At 43.7% G+C, this 21433-nt stretch overlaps 1 protein-coding gene across 1 annotated transcript in view; it reads left to right on the forward strand.

Annotated features, from left to right (window-relative positions):
* Positions 1-21433, forward strand: part of MAL2 (mal, T cell differentiation protein 2) — an 86295-nt gene that overhangs the window by 33181 nt on the left and 31681 nt on the right. Inside the window, exon 2 of the mRNA XM_040354904.1 lies at positions 14528-14698. Coding sequence (XP_040210838.1) covers positions 14528-14698 — 171 coding nt within the window. The remainder of the gene's footprint in view (positions 1-14527; positions 14699-21433) is intronic.

Consider the following 21433-nt stretch of genomic DNA (forward strand, 5'->3'; position numbering starts at 1 on the left):
CGGTGGCGTAGCTTAAATGCCTTAAGCTACGCCGCCGCAAAGTTGCGGCAATGTATGTGAATCTACCTATAAGTCTCTGTAGGGGAAATTCACCATTTTTTTTTCCTGATGAGCATTGCCAAGGGTCTGATTGGAAAGCCAATATTTGAAACTGTGTAGTAAAAATAAGTGTGATATTTTCCAATCGGGACACTTGTTCCAGTGACCGCTATCTGGAAGGGGACGTTCACTTAATTTGTAGAGTTCCCAAATTATTCCTGTTTCATCTTTAGGAAATTACGTGCATGGAAATTTCCCCAACAGGATACACAAAGCAAGAAATAGGAGTTTTAGACCTTTTACTACTGTATCCAAAAACTAAAAAAGAAAAAAAATGAATTTCCATACATACACTTTAATAAGTGTTTGTTTTTGCCATGTTTTATTATTTACCCCAAGGGACTTTGGAGTATTATACATTTGTACAACTTTCATTCGTCCAGTCTTTTTCCCCTCTTATGATTTTGTAAATGGTCCCTTTGACAACTGGGTGTTTTTTAATTGTTTAGCAATGCTGTCATCGGGCATAAACTGGTTGTCTAAGGATGTGCTCCAAAGGCAAAAATTGCTCTTTTTTTGCTCTTGGCAGCCCTACCCAGTGCTGGCTAGAACCTGAGAAAATAGATAGTGCCAGGAAAAGTCACATTTACGCTTTCAACATACAAGCAGCTACACCTGTAAGCCAGGATTTGTTATTACATGTACACTGTACAATCTATCCTGTGGAGAGGATTGGAATCCACATGTGCAGCAAAGAATGTGAAATCGGGATCATGCTCTGTGTTCAGGAGATGGTATTGGTGTTCTAGTAATGTTTATGATCATCCAGTAGCCATGTTATTGAGCAGGTAGAGTTGTATGTCTCTCTAGAACAGTGGTTCTCAACCTTCTAGTGCCATGACCCCTTAAAAGAATTTCTCAAGTTGTGGAGACCCCTAACCGTAAAATGTATTTTCGTAGCTGGGGTTGTCAGCACCCAGGTCAAGGCAAGTAATTTGCACCCCTAGCCCATGGACATTTGGCACTCCCTTCCACTCATACAGTATTAAAACTTCTTATGGTACATTTTAGGACGTACCACTCTTTCTCTTTGTTCTTCTTTCTTTCCCTATTATCTTTCTCTATCCTAATTTCTTGTCCGCCCCCCCCCCCCCATTTCTCTCTAGCCATCTTTCTTTTTTTTCTTTGGTCTCCCCCCTCTTTTCCTCTCCCTTCCATGTGTAGCGTCCCCTTACTTTCAGTATGGGCACTACGCTAAAGTTAGTGGGGAATGGCAGAGTTATTTTGCTCCCATTCACAATTTGCTAAAATTGGGACTTCTGTCACTCCAGAAACGTCCACTGGGTCAGTCTGTGCTCCAAGGATGCAATACCATCCCTGGCCAGCAGTTGGCACCAGAGGGGTTCTGGCAGAGCAACTTTTCCCAGCAGCCAATTAGAGGAGCTTACCCCTCGCGGGGCATGCTGGGGGAGGGTATATCTGTCACAGGTGTCATGTGCTAGGCAAGTTTCGCAGGGTCCCGTTTCCAGGTGCGGCATCCACCTTCAGGGTGCGCGCATCCATGACCCACCAGGCCAGAATTGCAGGCTACACAAACCCTCATTCGGAGGTAAAAGGGGACTCCAGTGACTTACTGGGTCCCCAGCTCTATTGAAAGGATCCCAGGCTGGGGGCCGTTCGATTGGGGGGTCGGCTTGAGGGGAACCCGGAGGCAGGTTGTCCAACAGGGCTTGAACTAACCAATCGGGGATCTGGTGACCGGAACGTTGACAGGTACGTTTTGCTGTCATCTGGTGACCTATGCTAAAACCTACTGGGGGGATTCGCTCCATTTATCCATCTAGCTCATCTAAAGTAATTGGCCTGTGGCAGAGGCCCTAGAGCCGGGTCTGTGAGAGAGATCTGTTCCTCCCAGCAAATCCTAAGTGACCCTTCGGCTTCCAGGCTTGTGAGATGGGTCTGTCCAGGAGCACTTTACTCACTCCAACTAGAGTGGCGACGAATGATAATTTGGTACTCTATTGAGCAAGGACTGCTCAATTAATATCCAGGCCTGACACTGCAAGGTTCTCCCTTTTCTTCATCAACCTGCTCTTCCCATTTAATGTTGATGTTGGCCGTGTTTGGCCTGGAAATAAAGCATTGGAAAACCTTTATTCACTGTCTGGACCTTCGCTCACTGCTTTGTTCTCCAACTGCACCCATACGCCACATTAAGGTAACTCAATATGCCGATCCCAATAACAAATCAGCGGCTCCTGCGGGGGTAGCGCTACACATGTATTCTCTATTTTTATTCCTTCTCTTACTCCTTTGTGGGGGGAATGGGATGAGTGGATTAGGTGCTCTTGATCAAGGTCATCTGCTGATCTGAGAACTGTAGAGGGGACTTTTAATGGCAACTATAATCACAGGTAGTGTTACTCACTGTGTCTCCGACTTTGTGGTGTCTCATAGCAGTGACAATTATGCCAAAATTAGGAGATGGGGTCTCCTCCAGCCCCTCCCACTTCACATTCCTCACCAGTCAGCTGACCTCTAGTCACTGCCCTCCAGCCATGCTGTGAACTGAATGGGTGGCTGCGAAGAGGCTGAGTTGGCGGCCATGGGCTCCAGGAACAGCCCACCTAGGCAGCCAGAGGCTCCAGGGACAGTCCTGGTGGGCAGCCACAAAAAGGCTGGGAGAGTGGTGCAGGCTTCAAGAACAGCCAAGGATTCAGTGACCCCTAGCAAATCATCATTCGACCCCCAGGTTGCGAACCACTGCTCTAGAATAAAATAGAATTCTAATGTGATCATCCCCAGCATACAGTTCCCATTGGGGTTGTAGGCTCAAATTAAGGCGGTAGTAAACTGCCACATTAAACCCCCCCCCCCCCCACATTATGAATGGCTTATCTTAGAATAAAGTCCTCCAGCAGTGCACTGTCAATGCTGTCAGGGCTTCCATCTTCATCCAGTTTTCCTTCCGGGTTTGCAGGCCCTGGCAGTTTGAATATCCGAGCCGCGATGACGTCATGCATGAGCATGCGTGGGAGTCACAGCCACAGTAAAGTGCTCTGAAAGAACAGCACAGGTATGCCATTCCTTCAAAGCGCATGCACCAGTGACATCACCAGCTGCCAAAAGAGAAAATATCTCCTAAACAGTGCACAGTTAGGAGATATTCATTTTACCTACAGGTAAGCTTTATTATAGGCTTACCTGTAGGTAAAAATCACAAAGTGGACTTTACTACCACTTTAAAACTGTGCTCACAATTTGATAATTATATTGTTGCTGTTTTTCAGCCCTTACTGGTTGTCGTTAAACAAAGAACAACAACAAAAGCTTTATGGCATATAATGATCTTAAAGGTTGCATAGTACTTTTATGTCTGTATAGAATAGTCTTTCTTAATCGGGTTCCTCCCAGAGGTTGTCAGGTTTCTTGAGTAATGAGCAATTTACAACTTTCAAATAAGTTACCAACAATCTTTTAATTTGTCTGTAAGGGGGCATGTTTACCACTGACCACAAACATAAGGAGCAGTCTTCCTACTGACCACCAATGTAAGAAGCATTCTTTCCATTGACCAACATTAGAAGAAGCATTCTTCATATTGACCACCATTAGAAGAAGCATTCTTCCCACTGACCGACAGTAGAGGAAGTATTCATCCTACTAACCACCAGTGGAAGAAGCATTCTTTACACTGACCACCAGTGTAAGAAACATTCTTCCCATTAGCCACCAGTAGAAGAAGCATGACAATTGTATAACAGATGTTCCATGCTTTCCATCTACTGCCAGACCAACCCCAAACCTTTTACCCATAAACAGAGACCACAACAGTCTGGAGTAAATATTGACCGTAGCAGACATTTTATTAACAAAACTCAAGTAAATTAACGTGTATAGATAGAGGGAAATTGGGTACCTGAGGACCCTGGGACTATTATACGGTGCAGATAAATTGTGCGAGACACAATGGTTTTAGAAAAATAGAAAAGATTTTTAATACATTTTTATAGTACAAAAATATATATAAATAATTACAAGACCAGCTGAAGTGTATAACATAGAAACTTCAGTTCCATATAACAACTTGTTGCAGTTCTCTCAACATGTTTCGCTCGTGAGAGCTTCTTCAGGACTGATTTTAGAACTGAACTCAACTTGTCAGATTAAAAGTAAAAACACATCAAATGAGTCAATCAAGTGGATGGAAATCCTTATTCGGATCATCCTAGGAAGACCATTTCATGATTGATGTAACAACCAGTCCCTTTGAGGATTTGAAACATAAAGCTGAATCAAATAAAATGACATATGTCAATGGGCCTGAGTAGCCAAAAGCAACCACTAGAGGGCCTCCATTGCATTGATGAATATGGCCTCAGAATACAAGGAACCTGAGTTTCTATTGAAATGCATAAAATTCAATCGCTTAATGTTGCAATTGTCCGTGTTTCCCAGAGCCTACAGCATATGTGCTGCTTGTTGATAGCTGAAATGCAGACTGCATTCTGAGGCCATATTCATCAATGCAATGGAGGCGAAACATGTTGAGAGAACTGCAACAAGTTGTTATATGGAACTGAAGTTTCTATGTTATACACTTCAGCTGGTCTTGTAATTATTTATATATTTTTGTACTATAAAAATTTATTAAAAATCTTTTCTATTTTTCTAAAACCATTGTGTCTCGCACAATTTATCTGCACTGTATAATAGTCCCAGGGTCCTCAGGTACCCAATTTCCCTCTATCTATACACATTACTAATGGGATGAGGTGCTTTTTCAATCTGAGGATCTGTCTGTCCATACAAATATCAAGTAAATTAACATTAACTGTATAAACCTCTGTTATACCACCCCCATCAGTCAAATACTCGCGCTGGTCTTTGCAGGAAGCAACCCCACTCTTGCCACACGATCCAATCTGGCACTAGGCCTCCAGCTGACATACTAGCTTGGAGACAACAAACCACTGAACATAGTGCACCCATTAGCCAAATTCCACCTAAACCACCATTGGCTGGAATACCACCAATGGGACCCATACCACCGATGGGTCCCGAACTCTTCCGTATCTGAGGTTTCTTCCTTCACCCACAAAGACCAACACCCGCCACTGCCACAACATCAACTTCTCTGTAGAAAATAACTGTTTGCATTAGCACGGAACCACAATACTTACGGCAATCAGGGATGGAGGGTGGGAAGCTCGCTCCTCTTGGTAACACTGAGCTGGGGAGGAACCTACACTTTCCCTCATGCCTCTTAGCCCATCCCTGTCTCTACTGCACCTATTCACTGACTTCCTTACATAAAATCCTCCAGCAATGCTCCCACTGTTAACCCTGTCATGCCCACCCTTCGTTTAGGGCATTTTTTGCTTTACTCCGGGCTTCTCTTTCTTCCCTCTGACCATCAGTGGAGGACTTTTCTCCCATTGACCTAAGGGGGTTCTTCTCCCACCCACCACCAATGTAAGGGAGCAATTTAGTGACCACCAGTATAACTAGGCACTTCAGTGACCACCAGTGCAAATACAAACTTCACGGACCACCAATGTGAGGGAACACTACAATGTTTAATGATTTGTGTGTCATTTCTGGCAATTATTTAAAATTCAACATTGAAATTTGTGTTGTATAGTGTGCAGCCCAGAGTGTCAAACACATGTATGCCACAATCCACAACTGTAGGTATAATAATCATTAGTTATTTCAAAGTTATTAAAATGTTAAAGGCTGATGCAGAGGGTAATAGAATTGTATTATGATTACGTCCAGCGGCATTTTGATCATGGCCGTTGGTCAGATCATTTATAATAATTTGTCCCGGGCTCCCTGCCAGAGAGGACCACTTTATACTAAAATTATAATTATTCCAAAATTAGTTATTTTAATAACGGTTATCTAGGGAAACTGTATTCTGCAGACAATTATCTGTAAAAATATTTACTCTGGACTTTGTCAGCTCAAGTCAACCACTCATAGAGGGATTAAGATCTTAAGGAAAGCGGTCTACAATAGCAATTATTGTGCGTGTGCGACCTTATAATGACGCTGTGTCACACATTAGTAAAATGTGTGACTGTCACTGAGAACCAACAACATAGTGATCAATTAGTCAGTGGGTCAACTATGGAGGTTGACAGATTAGGATGTTTAACTTTGTTGTGTAAATTGTTGAGCCAAGCCATTGTTGTCTATGGAAACTAAAGAGTACATAGCAGCATAGGAATGTGTTTTTTTTTTTTTACCAATTTTATACCTAAAAATCTATTATTTTTATTTTTTTTGCTTGCAAGTATATACATGTATTTACTTTAGATATATAGCTAATGTAATCTTTGTATGTCAGTTTCAATGACTTGCAATAAATGGACTCTGATCAAGTAAATCCGCCCCCCCCCCAATGTTTAACCACTTGCTTACTGGGCACATATACCCCCCTCCTGCCCAGGTGAAATTTCAGCTTCCGGCACTGCGTCGCTTTAACTGACAATTGCGCGGTCATGCGACGTGGTTCCCAAACAAATTCAATATTTTTTACTTGTTGCTATAATAGCCCAATTAAAAAAAAAAAAAATCTCCGTTTAGGTCGATACGTATTCTTCTACATATTTTTGGTAAAAAAAAATCGCAATAAGCGCTTACAAAATATGGGACAGAATTATTATTATTATTATTATTATTATTTTATTTTTTTTACTAGTAATGGCGGCGATCTTTTTTTTTTTATTGGGACTGCGACATTATGGCGGACACATCGGACACTTTTGACACATTTTTGGCGCCATTCACATTTATACAGCGATCAGTGCTATAAATATGCACTAATTACTGTATAAATGTGACTGGCATTGAAGGGGTTAACACTAGGGGGTGAGGAAGGGGTTAAATGTGTACCTGTATTGTGTTCTAACTGTGGGGGGAGGGGGGTGACTGGGGGAGGTGACCGATGCTGTGTCCCTATGTACAAGGGACACAGATCGGTCTCCCCTCACCCCTGACAGGACATGGAGCTCTGTGTTTACACACAGAGCTCCCCGTCCCTGCTCTATCATTACCGATCGCGTGTACCCGGCGGACATCGCAACCGCCAGGCACGCGCATTGGCATCTCGGGGACGCGCCGGGCGCGTGCGCCCCCCAGTGGCCGGAGGAATCCAGGACGTCATATGACGTCCTGTTGGATTTTCAGACCCACCGTGTAGCAGTCATTTGACAATGGCCCGGGGCTCAGGTGGTTAAAGGGGTGGTGAAGGTAAAAAAAAAATTATTTTTTCCTAAATAGCTTCCTTTACCTCAGTGCAGTCCTCCTTCACTTACCTCATCCTTCCATTTTGATTTTAAATGTCCTTATTTCTTCTGAGAAATCCTCACTTCCTGTTCTTCTGTCTGTAACTCCACACAGTAATGCAAGGCTTTCTCCCTGGTGTGGAGTGTCGTGCTCGCCCCTCTCCCTTGGACTACAGGAGAGTCAGGACGCCCACTAACACACAGCTCCTTTCTCTATCTGAAATGTAGAGAGTGTCCTGACTCTCCTGTAGTCCAAGGGAGGGGGCGAGCATGACACTGCACACCAGGGGAAAAGCCTTGCATTACTGCGTGGAGTTACAGACAGAACAGGAAGTGAGGATTTCTCAGAAGAAATAAGGACTTAATTTAGGATTTAAAAGCAAAATGGAAGGATGAGGTAAGTGAAGAAGGACTGCACTAAGGTAAAGGAAGCTATTTGGGAATTTTTTTTTACCTTTACAACCCCTTTAAATCTAGTCCTGGCTGTAGTCGGGATATGTTTGGTTGGTATTTATGTCTGTTAATGTAATAACATTTTATTATGATCTCGTGCTGTGGTCAGGTGGTGATGGGAGGTGGAGTGTTCTATGAACTCTATGGAATGTAGTAGTAATGAATCATAATCATGTGGATTTCTATATCTGCTCAGTGGTATGACATAATCTTATTTTGATCTTATCACATGGTTCGTTGACATTGGCAAATGTAGTTTTCTGTTTTAAAAAATAAAATAAAAAATTCCAAGACTATGTTCATCAATTATAACATGCTTGGCATGTAACGTTTTTGGTCTGTGACATAAGGTAAATTTTATAATGTTCCAAAATTCACTTTCAGTAATTTTATAGCCTAATTTTCACAGTGAAATTCATTTTCCTGATACTTTCTCTTATTACATTTACGTTTTCCAACCTGTATGAACTGACTGCCAGAAACGTTCCTCCACATTGAACTTTGTACAGTCCAATTATTTTTAGTGGGGGTAGAATTGGGTTTTGGAATTGCATGACTTTGCACTTTTTTTCTTGATTCTTTTTTCATTCATTCACCCTAAAGTGAAATTATTTGCAGTTTCACATAAAGTAGATAAGAGAACACCTGTATGTGAGAAGCTTCCTTTTGAATTCTCATTTTATAGGATTTGGCAGGTATGAGTCTGTATACACAATGGTATTTACCTTTGTTGAGAGATCAGAAGGCGTGACTTAACAGAAACCTTGGTTTGGTCAAAACGAAACTATCAATAAAAAGGTTAGGCATTTGTTTTTACTGATGTCCATACAGGCAATAAAATAGGTATTAACCACTTCAGCCCCAGAAGGTTTTACCCCCTTCATGACCAGGCCATTTTTTGCGATACAGCACTGCGTTACTTTAACAGACAATTGCGCAGTCATGCCATGCTGTACTCAAATAAATAAAATTGACGTCCTTTCCCCCCCACAAATAGAGGTTTCTTTTGGTGGTATTTGATCACCTCCTGCAGTTTTTACTTTAGCTCCCCCCTCAGTGCAATCAGCACACGTGCCCCTTGAGGCTTCTGCACAAAACGACATACAGGTACGTCGTTTCTTGCACCCGGGCCTCCTTGCCGCAGTAAATGTGAGGAAGGGGGTCCGGAAGTGGTTAAAGTAACATTAAAGCGTCAGTGTTTTTTTTTTATTATAAAAGAACAAACGGTGCCACCCAGTAATGTTGGTAATAGAGCTATCTTGTCTTTAGATGCCGTTAAGGCATTTGGTAGTGTGGAGTGGTGTTATGGTAGGTACTGGAGAAATTTTATCTAGGGGAGAAATTTTTTACTAGGTTAAGTTGCTTTATAAATCCCCCAACAGCTTGCCTTAGAATTAATAACACCCTATCTGCACCATTTAGGTAAGTTTCCTACGCCGTCGTATCGTGTGCGCATATTTACGCTGGCCGCAAGGGGCGCTCCCATTGATTTACGATTCGAATATGCAAATGAGTGAGATGAGTGATGCGCCCGGCACATTAATATACGCGGTTTACGTAAGTCCGGCGTAAAGTTAAGCCTCATAAAGCAGGTGTAAGTCAGCAGCATCAATGCAAATGGCTGCACCAGGGAACACAGCTGTCGTTTTTTACGTCGTTTACGTAGTACGTGAATAGGGCTAGTCGTAGGTTACGTTCAAGTCGTAGGCAGTGATTCGACGTAAATTAGGCAGTTGTTTCGACATGATTCTGAGCATGCGCACTGGGAAGCGTCCATGGGACGGCGCAAGCGCCGTTCGTTATTCGTATCTTGATGGCGCTCGGCCCATCATTTACATGGGGTCACGCCTCATTAGCATGGCTCACGCCCACTGCCACTTACGACGAGTTACGCCGAGGGAACCCAGCGTAGATTAGGGAATTTGAGAATACTGTGCTCGCCGCTCTGCGCTACGTCGGCGTAGCGTATATTCGATACGCTACGCCGGCATAACTATGCGCCAAGGTATGTGAATCCGGGCCTATATCCCCCCCCAAAAACATTTTAAGTGGCATTAAAAGGATACTCCTCTATATCAATGATGTGAAAGGGATGTGGTAACACTGGTACATATGATATGAAGATTTTCTAAGTTGTTTAGATATTGGACCCTAGTGTTGGATACCATTAACAAGGTGTTCAGAGTTAATATTCTGATGGAACCCAAGATATGTGTATTGGGGTGGCTAGATACAGAGTTTTATACCCTCCAGGAACTTTTTTCTGGTTTTTGGTTCCATAGACTTCAATGGATCAATGTATTGCAAAATGCACCCAGAATATGTAAACTGCAACCTGCATAGGTGTGAACCAGGCCTTAAAAGACTCAATTCCTTCTAATTCACAAGTCCTTCAGAAAAACAAATATATAAGATCACCATTTAGAGGATTCTTTACCCTCAGTTGATCCAGAGGAAGGCAAAAACACCCCTATAAAGTATGATCCAATTTGCTCCTGTCCAGAGATACCTTTTTTATATACTGCTCCGTCAGGCTAGTAATCCAGGAAATTCTGACATACAGCATTGTCAGGCCTATAAGATTCCGTTCGTCAAGTGCAGTTAATATAAACAATCTGCTCATTGACCCACCATTGGCCTAATGATGGGATAGTGGAGAAGCATCATTGAACTGATAACATCCTCTAAGGCCCCGTACAGACGACCGGATCTGTCCGTTGGGATTCATCCGCGGATCAGTTCCAGCAGACAAATCCGGTCGTGTGTACGGCCTAGCGGACATTTTTCGGCGGAGATTTCTCCAGCCGACGGTTTTCAAGCGGATAAAAATTTCTTAGCATGCTAAGAAATCTATCCGCTGGAAACCTGTCCGTTGGACTGATCCGGTCGTCTGTACAGACTCACCGGATAAGTCCAAGCGATCCCCATCCCTCGCATGCGTCGAAGTGATTAGACGCATGCGTGGAAGTATTTACCTTCCAGGGTCACGCACGTCGCCGCGTCATCGTTGCGGCACGTCACCGCGTATGTTTTCCGCGGGGATTTTGATCTGATGGTGTGTACAGCCCATCAGATCAAAATCGGGAGCAGAAATGTCCGCTGGAAACGGTCCGGCGGACCGTTTCCAATGGATATCCTCTCGTCTGTACGAGACCTAACTGGTTACAATATTCATGCATAGAGCCTCACATAGTGCTGTCATACCCTCTTCCTTCTCTTGGTCCTGCAGTATGGAGGGTTAAAGAAAGCTAAAATAAAGGTAGATTGGGGTACTCATGGTATGCTACCTACATTTCAGAATATTTTTAACAAATTATTTAAGGAATGCATGGTTGGTTTAAATAGTGGTCTGGTCTGTGGACTTGCGTTAAGGCTGTCCTGACATAGAGTCAGCATGGGCGAATTCAAAACCGTAGATTCTTTATGTGGCTAGAATTGCATCACAGCAGTTCTTGAGCAGGGATGTTGATTATTAATGGTAACATCTACACCAAGTACAATATTTTGTAAAATGGGAAAGTCACAACGAACTTTGCATCCAAATTATTTCTAGCTACTTATGCAGATAGACAATCAAAATATACACTCACTAAAATGAGTTTCTCTTTTAAAGGACCCTGCCAATTCAAGGCCACCCCCTCCCACCCACTGGTGCTTACCATCCCCAATGCTTCCCTCCCCCACCCTATCTGGTTTTTGGAGCCCTGGTTCTGAACCATGTGTAAGCTCTGTGTTGAAACCTAGGGTTAATGACCTTCTTGCCTTCTGACAGAGGTAATGATTAGTTGACCACTGGCGCCCTGAGCAATGCGTCCCAAAATGAAGGGGAAAGGGTCACACGCTCCCCCATTTTGGAATACTGGGTATTGACAAGAGATCCAATAATGCACCAAGAAGCATGGAGAAAACTGCAATTAAAAAAAGCTGTGGTGTGGCTCAACGCGATTGGCACTGCGCTGACAAGCGATTCACCTCTGCAGCTAGAGTTTCGGATCCCGGTCTCGGCTACATGTGAATTGAGTTTGGTGGTCTCAGCCCGGCTCCCGGTGGGTGTGCTATGCGAGGTAAGCTTGCGCTTAGTACGCCCACCCCCCTCCCGCAAAAACCACCACACTTACACGCACTCGAAATTGGGTTAACATGCACCCACTTTTACCACGCGGTCTCTAAAAAGAGAGGCTAAGGACTAACGGGGCTGGTTGAGCGGGCTAGATCCTCTCACTCCCTTTATAGGGAGTCCCTCTGCCCCGTTGGGCTTCAAAGCGGAGCAGGTAGGGCGGGCTGTGTGGGAGGACCCCCTCACACACCCACCATTCCCACCCGGGGCATGGAGAAAGGTGGCAGATTGCCTCTGGGGGAGGCCTGCCTACTCCCAAATCCTGCAGTCCGGCTCCTCTCTCGAGTACACGCACAAAATACACTTTAAAAAAAAAAAAGAATATTAATTGAGGGTTGTAGGGGTGACTGATGTATTTACAATAAAAGAACATGATTAAGCTTCATATTTGCCAAGCATTTCTTAATCCTATTTTACTGTTTGTTATTGCGGTGTGGTCACTTCCTGATGACTCCAATTGAAATAGAAGGACCCATAACAAGCCCTTGTTTTATTCTCAACCAAAAGGTTCCTCTGTGAACATTGCTTGTTGGTAATAAAAGTTGGAGTGATCTATTGCCAACATTTCATAAGCATTTAGCGTTGCCGAAACATATTCATCAACCCTCATTCATCAACACATATTTATCAAACCTTGTTTATTAACACATATTCATGAAGCATAATTTTATTAACCCATATTAATCAAACCAAAAAAAGGGGGGTGAGGCTGTAAGAGCTGCTTGGATATATTCTAATGCTGCGTACACACGATCATTTTTCGGCTTGTAAAAAACAACGTTTTTCAGCCTGTAGAAATTTTTTTTTTTTTCAACTTCATCATTAAAACAACGTTGCCCACACACGATCGTTAAAAAAAAAAATGCTCTAGCAAAGCGCGGTGACGTACAACACGTACGACAGCACTATAAAAGGACAGTTCCATTCGGATGGCCCCACCCTTGGGGCTGCTTTTGCTGATTTCGTGTTAGTAAAAGACGATTCACGCTTTTTCAGTCTGTTACAGCGTGATGAATGTGCTTGCGCGGGTTTATCAGGTTGTTTAAGCCCACACACGATCATTTTTTACAACCCGAAAAACGACATTGTTTAAAACGTCGTAAAAAAAATGCAGCATGTTCGAATTTATTTATTTTTTTTGGCGTTTTTCAGAACCCGAAAAATGATGCGAAGCCCACACACGATCGTTTTTAAATTACATTTTTTTTTAAAACGTTGTTTTTTACATGCCGAAAAATGATCATGTGTACGCGGCATAAGGCTCTCTGCAGCTCTAAAAACCTGCTAATATCTTCTGCAGGTTGTAGAACTATAAGTAAAACAAATTTGTGCCATTTATTTATTTATTTTTTTAAGTAGATTTTCCACCTAATTTATATTTGTTACGTGTCCCCATTCCATATTAAGAAATTGCAGCTTGCCTTTTTTAGATGTCTGTTCTGGAGCGTCCAGCAAGGAAAAATACAAGGTATTTCTCTTTGTTTGTGAGGAGGGCCCTGTCCACCTGTTTCGCCACTTCTAGTTATGGGCATTGGGTCTGGAGATAGTACATTGTGGCTGAAGCTGAGCACTCTCACTGTCACTGCCATAGAGGACCGCCTATCCTCTCCGCTTATTGCTGCAGTCCAGTCAGATGCCATGTCAGGAAGCGGAAACTGGAAGAGAAAGTCAGTTGACCAGCTGACAGCCAGTAGGGTGAAGGGGGAGGAGCTCTCTGCTCTGCGAGGAGACCCCATGTCGGAAGGCTTCACTGGAGGCACGTGAAGTGAGCCAGTTGCAGGCAGAGACACACGGGCTGAATGTCTGACTTTTTTTTATTTGGCCCATGTCTCTCAATATTTGTCCGTGTGTACAGGGCTTTAGTTTCATTCATCCTGTTACTGTTATAAACTTCAAAATTCTGATGCTGAAGTTTACAGTTCTGGATGTTATACCGTGAATATATTGAGGGATAGTGAGCCACTTGCACACCCCCCTATCCATTGAAAAAAAAAATATATATATATATAATATATATATTATATATATATTTTTTTTTCACACAGTACAAGGCGGTCTGATTGGTCAAGGGGAGATTGTACTATTCATCCATCCATCCCTCATCCAATCACAGAACTCCTCCTTGTATTCTGTGGAAAGATTACAAAACGGTTTATATATAAATGAGTTGTACAGCAAGAGACCCACTATGCTTAAAGTAGATCTATAGGCAACACTTTTTATTTTATCTTGGGTAACCCCTGTCAGATTTTATTTTTTACATTTTTTTTGCCATCTAAGTCCCATTTCAGAGATTTCTCTTCACTTCATGTCCCATAGCCAAAAAGAAAGTGAGCGTAAATCCCTGCAAATTGGGGGAATTTCTTGGGGACCCCCACATTTTCGTGTTTTTTTTTTTCACTTTCAATAATAATGGGTAAAGAAATGGAGGGTGGGACAAATAGAGAGGGGGAATCTCCCTAACGGGCACACAGACAGCAGTAAAAACTATCTAAAACTAAAACAAAGTTTTGCCTTTAGGTATACTTTAATTGATTTTTATTGTTTATATACCTAATTAGAATAATGTGTTTACTGTATGTATTTATCACATTACTAAATTATGAAATATGTTCCTTTGCAGATTTTTGGAGGCCTTACCTGGATTCTGGTGGCAGCATCTAATGTGCCAGTGCCGATTATACAAGGATGGGTCATGTTTGTATCGGTAACAGCATTTTTCTTCTCTCTTGTCTACCTGTGTGTGTTCCTCTGTGGCCTGGTCAACATGATCCAAACCAACTGGAACTTTGTGGTAAGGATCATTCTTATTATCGCTATTAGTGTTTACAGTGATAATGGATAACACCAAAGAATAAGTGAAATGATACCAGATAGAGGACCTGAACTCAGAGTGAAGATTTGCTACATCTGGAAATATTAATTCTACCTAAGCGGTACCCTAAATCACATACTGTACCTCTAGTCTTAATTTATCCTGAAAAATAGCAGTGTGCTTTCTTTGCTTTCAGACCCATTGCTATATATCTGAAGTATTAGATTATATAAGGCACTGCTGACTCTGATTGCTAGTCTCAGGTAATTCGGAGAGAGATTTGTTGATTTCACAATTGTGCAGCTCTGTCTTCTGTTTGCTGGAGTGGAAGCTGTACCTGAGTCTGCGCAGTGAAAGAATCTCCCTGCTTCTTCTGTATTCATGCCAAGGATCTTCCTCTGCCTGCTGTCTGTTGGTCATTCTTCACCAGTTATTAGTTCAAGTCACCACTAATAGGGGGTAGCTCTGAAAAGAGAACGCAAAGCCCTGCATCTACTAAGATAAGCACTGTAAAGCGGGGGTCCACCCACCGCTGCAAAAATTAAAAGCCAGCAGCTGCACATACTGCAGCTACTGACTTTTAGTAATCGGACACTGGAGTCCTGGAGTCCAGCGATGTCGGCACTGCAGCTGATGTTTCCATCAGCTACCGGGTGCATGCCGCCTCCATTTCGAGGAAGGGAACCCGGCAGTGAAGCCTCATGGCTTCATGCCGGGAACCCTACTGCGCATGCGCGGGGCTCCGCTTCTCTCTCCTACTGGCCCGTTGGCCGAGGGGGGAGGAGGAGGGAGCCCGGGCAATGATGTCAATACCCACGGCTGAGGCTCCTGGCAGTGGGAGAGGATACCTGTGAAAGACAGGTATCCTGTCCCCCCCCCCCCCGAAAGGTGCGAAATGTGGCACCGGAGGGGGGGGAGAAGTGCAACGAGTAGAAGTTCCACTTTTGGGTGGAACTCCGCTTTAAAGTTGTACAAAAAAAATGTTTGTACCCTTTTTTTTTTTTTTTATTATTATTATTATTATTGCATTAAAGTGGAAGTCCCATGCAAAAACAAAAATCCCTGTATCTATAGACTCCACTTATCTAACGCTAACCTCTCTAGCCCTGTAAAGAAAAAATAACGATACCTTTTTTGAACCCGATTTGACCCAATCTCCAGTGGCGGAAGCTCTGCAAAGGACACGGCCGTCAATGGCTCTGAAATGAATGGGAAGTGACATCACCCGTAGACTTACTATGGAGCTTCCATTGTTGTCCGTGTCCTATTTATCTGCAGCCCTATCTCATCTACAGCCATTCAAAACACAGAATTTAAACACCATTTATCAGCTTTAGAAGGCAGGGGGTGGGGATCTGATAACACAAACTGCACAGCATGGAGCAAGAAGCTTAGTGTAATCTTAGACCTGGGTGGAGGGAATGGACACACCTCCCTACACAGTCTCATAAGGAAACACAGATGAGGCTGTCAAATTACTTGATGTGTGCTGGAGGGGGGCAGGGCTGTCTCTCAGGATTGTCTGGGACTGTTAGAAGTGATACCTGAGGAATGACAGAGCAGGCAGAAATCAAACTAGTGCAAGGAAAATGCATCCCTTTAAATTCTATGTATGTCTTCACACTGGTCCGTTGCGGTGTTAAAAACCCTGCATGCTGTATTTTTGGTCAGATTGGGCACCAAAAACGCACCTCCCATTGCAATCCATTGAAAATACATGAAGGATGCATCAAAAATGCACCTTTGAAAATCACAGAAAAATAGCGTGCTTTTCAGCGCCGTTATCAGCACTTTTTTTTTTATCAGCAAAGCATTGACAACCCTATTTTCGGCAGCTTAAATTTTGTTGCATCACTAATGCCAACTAATCCACCCTTAAAATTGATCAATCAACTTGGGTACAATCAGCCTGTACATACATGGTTCAAACTGCCCATCGCCGGCTTTAAAAAGCTCGGACAGGAAAGTACTCGCTTTAAGTACTCCTCGCCGCCTTGCATGCCACATTTGGCATGTAATTTTTTTTTGGGAGGGAGTGGGCTCTTTGTTTTGAAGGGGACTTTCTGTTCCACTTCCGCCTACGGGCTGCGTAGGCGACTCCTCCTCTACCTCTATGCGGCCCCTTCCTCTAGGCGATCTTCTGGGACCTGTGACAGGACCCAGAAGATCGCCTGTCCACTCCGAGAGCGCAGCGCGACTCGCGCATTCGCAGTGCGCGCCCGAGCGTGAAGCCGAAAGCTGTCAAGGCCGGGTGTCTACAGTTCTAATGATGGCGTGGCGGAGAGGAGCGGGCCTCTGTGCGGCCGCATCACTGGACCGTGGGACAGGTGAGTAGCTGTTTATTAAAAGTCAGCAGCTATACTTTTTGTAGCTGCTGACTTTTAATAAAATATGGTTAAACTCCGCTTTAACCATTGAAACTCCTGTTTTTTATAAAGTCGTTCAACACAATACCAGCCTTAGGTTCTGTTCACATTGGGCAATATGGAATCACAGCAAAACGCATGACAAATGATTGGGTACTATTATCCTTAATCGCACCTCAAACGCAGCTGAATTTTCCCACTATTGTCACGCGACATATTCGTGCGGCAAAAGGCACTTTTTCAAAAATGATGCCAAGCTTGTAGCCCAAAAAAAGAGCAAGAGCTCCCTTTTAGGGGTGTATACCGCTCCTCCACCGCTCCTTCCCATTGAAAACAATGGGAAACCGCGGCTAGAACGCCAGCAATGCGCCTCTGCAGAGGCGCATCGCGGGCGGTATTAACCCTGCTAGCGGGGGGTAAAACTGCACCCCTAGCGGCCGAATAGGCCGCAATTCCAATGGAAAGCGCTGCTAAAAATAGCGGCGATTTACCGCCACTGCACCTCCCGCCCCAGTGTGAAAGGGGCCTAATACATCAAGAACACTCTGCCTGTGTCAGGAATGATTCTACCTATAGTGAAGGCTTCATTCTGCACCCATTGCTGACCTGCCAAAGCCATTGATACATGTGCTGAAAAGCTTATCAGCGTTTTCAATCTACAATAATAACCAGTGAATATATCCAAAGGTCAAAGATTTGATCTTTCACTATCACTTCCATGTGTTGGCTCATTTTAACTGGTGTACTCTGCTACCGTGCACATTATAAAAAACAAGATATCTATAGTCATGTGTAGGTAGCTTCCTCACATACAGTTTACTGTGACAGGACAGTCTTGCTGGCTGAGAGGAGAAGTGGGACTACAATTGTATCCTACATTTTCATGCAGAAATGTCATATTATATTCAGAATGTGTTTGTGTTTTTCCTGCTGTTTTTGTGAAACCCTGTTTAGCGGGGCCATCCTGTCAGAGTCTAATGACAGGCCTGAATTCCCGCCGGAACTTTATTCACGTTTGTAAATATGTAAGATACCTTTAAGAAGTTATGCATTGTGGGAATGCAAGTAGCGGGAGATATGGACTCCATTAACTCTTAGGCGAAACAGACTACACTTCCCACAATGCCCTGCGTTATCGGAACATGTGACACCTCCGCACAGACTTATAGGGGAGGTTACTTAAGGAAAGGGAGGGGCTGATCCCGCTCTCTCAGGACCTGCATCTTCTCCTCTGCGGAGCTGTGGAGGACAGCACAGCCGTGCTGCTAGGCCTGAAGCCTGGGCCTAACTCCTCCGAGAGACCAACCATCCAGAAGGAAGCAATACCACAATACCCAGCTCGTGTTCCACGAGACCGGAGAGGCAGTGAAACAGTGGAGAGCCTGATGCCGGAAACCTTGTGCTGTGGAGTAGTGATCTACCTACGCGCCTTTTGAGAAGAACTCAGGCGGATCGGGCCTGTCGGGTGAGAGAGCACATGCTCAGCTTACAACTCTCCCTTTAGACAGTCAACCTAGTGCCACCCTACAAGCCGGAGACACGTGTTTGGCCTCTAGCTGAAACTTAGAGGCCCTCTAACTTGATGGTTGTTATACAGAAGTGGCTGACACTGACAAGCAATCAGTTCACCACGTTGCTGTTCAGAATACTTTGTTTGATTAACCTTTTCCTACCACTTGCCACTTGTGGACTACAAAATTAACGTGCACCACCGTTGGGTATCGAGACGTTTAGCTGTTCTGCAGGATTGCCGTTAGAGGGAGCTCACGAGCATAGACTTCCTACATTAGTTTAACTGAATGGTACCATTCTTTAGTTTAGATGTTTCCATTATCATTATTTACTGATTCCCGCAAGGGCCCTTGCAGAATCCTATTGTGTCATTGCATAACCGTTGTTTGCTTGTGATTTAAACCTATGTTTGCTTTCTCTAGTCTACGTAAAGTAAACTCATTCTTTTTGGTTTAAATATATTGACTGTGTGAAGTGTATTTTTCTCGTCTGGTGGGACCACCCTTAAAAGCAGGTAATACTGTTGTTACATTGTCATTGCATGTCGCATTCCTGCTATTGTGACCCCAGCCGAGCAGAGGTCACAATACACCCACCAGACTTCTGATGTGTCAAGGGAGGGTTCGAGCCAGTTAAATAGGGGTGAGCCAAGTGAAAAGAGTAGATCCCAAATCAATCAGCGGCTCCTGAGGGGGTAGCGCTACACCTGTTGAGGCTGTAACTGTTCTCTAATTTGTCTCCAGTAGCCATCTTGGAGAAGCCTCATGTTCTGATTGGTACCAAGTTCTATCGAGATTTTGTCCACCATTTTTCTGTTAGCTTCCATATAAAAGAGGGCCCAGCCACCATTGTGAGAGACGTGTGTGGAATGAGTGAGGGAAAGGTATTTTGCCTAGGAGGGAAAGCTAGGCCTTACTCAGGGATAGGCATGATGTTTGAGTCGAACGTGAGTTCGACTCAAACATTGCTATTCGGCGAACACCCGAACAAATTCCAAACCAGGCCCTTCAGGTCTGTTATGCATATTAACCACTAGCCGACCGCCCACCGCCGTTATACTTCGACAAGTTGGCTCGGCTGGGCGAGAGCACGTAGTATGACGTCCTCTCTCCCAGCCGCCACTAGGGGAGTGGGCGTTCCTAACATGTCTGTGATTGACGTTTTGCCCAAAAACGAGCTCCCCCCCGTCGCGTAAGCCGCGTCACGATTGGAGAAAGGAGCCGAACGGCGATGCGCATGCGCAGTATAGCGCCGACTCGCCGTTTGGCTCCTTTCGCCAACCGTGACGCGGCTTACGTGACGGGGGGAGCTCGTTTTTGGGCAAAACGTCAATCACAGACATGTTAGGAACGCCCACTCCCGCGGGACTCGCAACCTGGATGCACGGGTGAATATGCTGTACAAAGGTATGTACAGCATCAAAAAAATAATAATAGCCTTAATCGGATTGTAATGTGGGGGGGCAGTGTAATAAAAAAAAAGTCGTTTTTAGGGTGAACCACCCCTTTAAGTGGACCCCTATACCATTAAAGAAAAAAAAAGAAAAAATTGGCACAGGGTTCCCCTTAATATCTATACCAGACCTGAAGGGCCTGGTAATGGACTGGGGGGAACCCATGCCGTTTATTTTCAATGTTTTTTATCTGTGTTGCCGGGACCCAACAATTCATTATAGCTGCGAGTAGTTTTAAATGACTTTTTTCCTTTCTAGAAATGTCATTTTGTGCAGGGACTGTTCTAAACGCGGGAAAAATGTGCCACTTTACAGGCATACTATAGACACCCCCCCCCAGGTATGAAATTTAAAGAATATTTCACTTTTATTGTTTCACTTTAAGCATTATTAAAATCACTGCTCCTGAAAAAAACTGCATTGATACATGTCCCCTGGGGCAGGACCCAGGTCCCCAAACACTTTATGACAATAACTTGCATATTAATCTTTAAAATGAGCAATTTTTATTTTTCACATTTGTGTCCCATAGACTTTTTTTTAATGGTGTCCGCATGTTCAAACACATTTTTTGCCCTGTATGCATGTTCTGCTGCGAACCAAACTGGGGGATGTTCGGCTCATCCCTACTCGGGGAGAGTGTTCCAGCCTGTAGGGACAGAACAGGGATCCTCAGCTGTCCTGCCTATCGGCACTGTTGCTGTGCTTGTAATAGAAGATCATCTAAAGCAGGCCATACACGGTCGAATTTCAAACAAATTTTCTTTTCAAAATCGGAAAGTTTTTTTTTTATTTTTATTTTTTGTGATCCGATGATGCCACAATTGTTTTTCGAAATTCGGCCGACCAAACCTTCATGTTGCCGGGAATTTTCGTTTCTCTCCGGGAATATTCTTTTCTTGCACATGCACATTTTTTTTTTCTATTACATTTCTCGCACGATTCTCCCATCATTGATCAGAAAATCGTTTGTCTTTCAAAAAATTTCTAACATGTCGGATTCCTCAAATTTGTTTGCCGCACGAAAATCAGCAGCCCACCAACGGTGCGAAATTCGTAGGAAAATTCTTTGATACGATTTACGAAAGAAAATTCTTTCGAAATTCGAACCGTGTATGGCTGCCTTAAGACAGTTTATTTTCCTGTTAAATCATCTCTGCTGCATCTGTAAAACCTGATTATGGACACCAGCCTATGGCAAGTAATCAAAATGTACCTAGAATACCACTAATGTGCCTGAAGAGAGGAATAATAACTACAGTGCCAGTTCTTTGGTAAATGGACTGTGAATCTGTGCTTATCTGGCAATTAAAGTTACTTACCGTATTTATCGGTGTATAACGTGCGCCGGCGTATAACACGCACCCCAATTTTAAGAAAGAA

The sequence above is a fragment of the Rana temporaria genome, chromosome 5, assembly GCF_905171775.1.
Source record: "Rana temporaria chromosome 5, aRanTem1.1, whole genome shotgun sequence".
Lineage (NCBI taxonomy): Eukaryota > Metazoa > Chordata > Amphibia > Anura > Ranidae > Rana > Rana temporaria.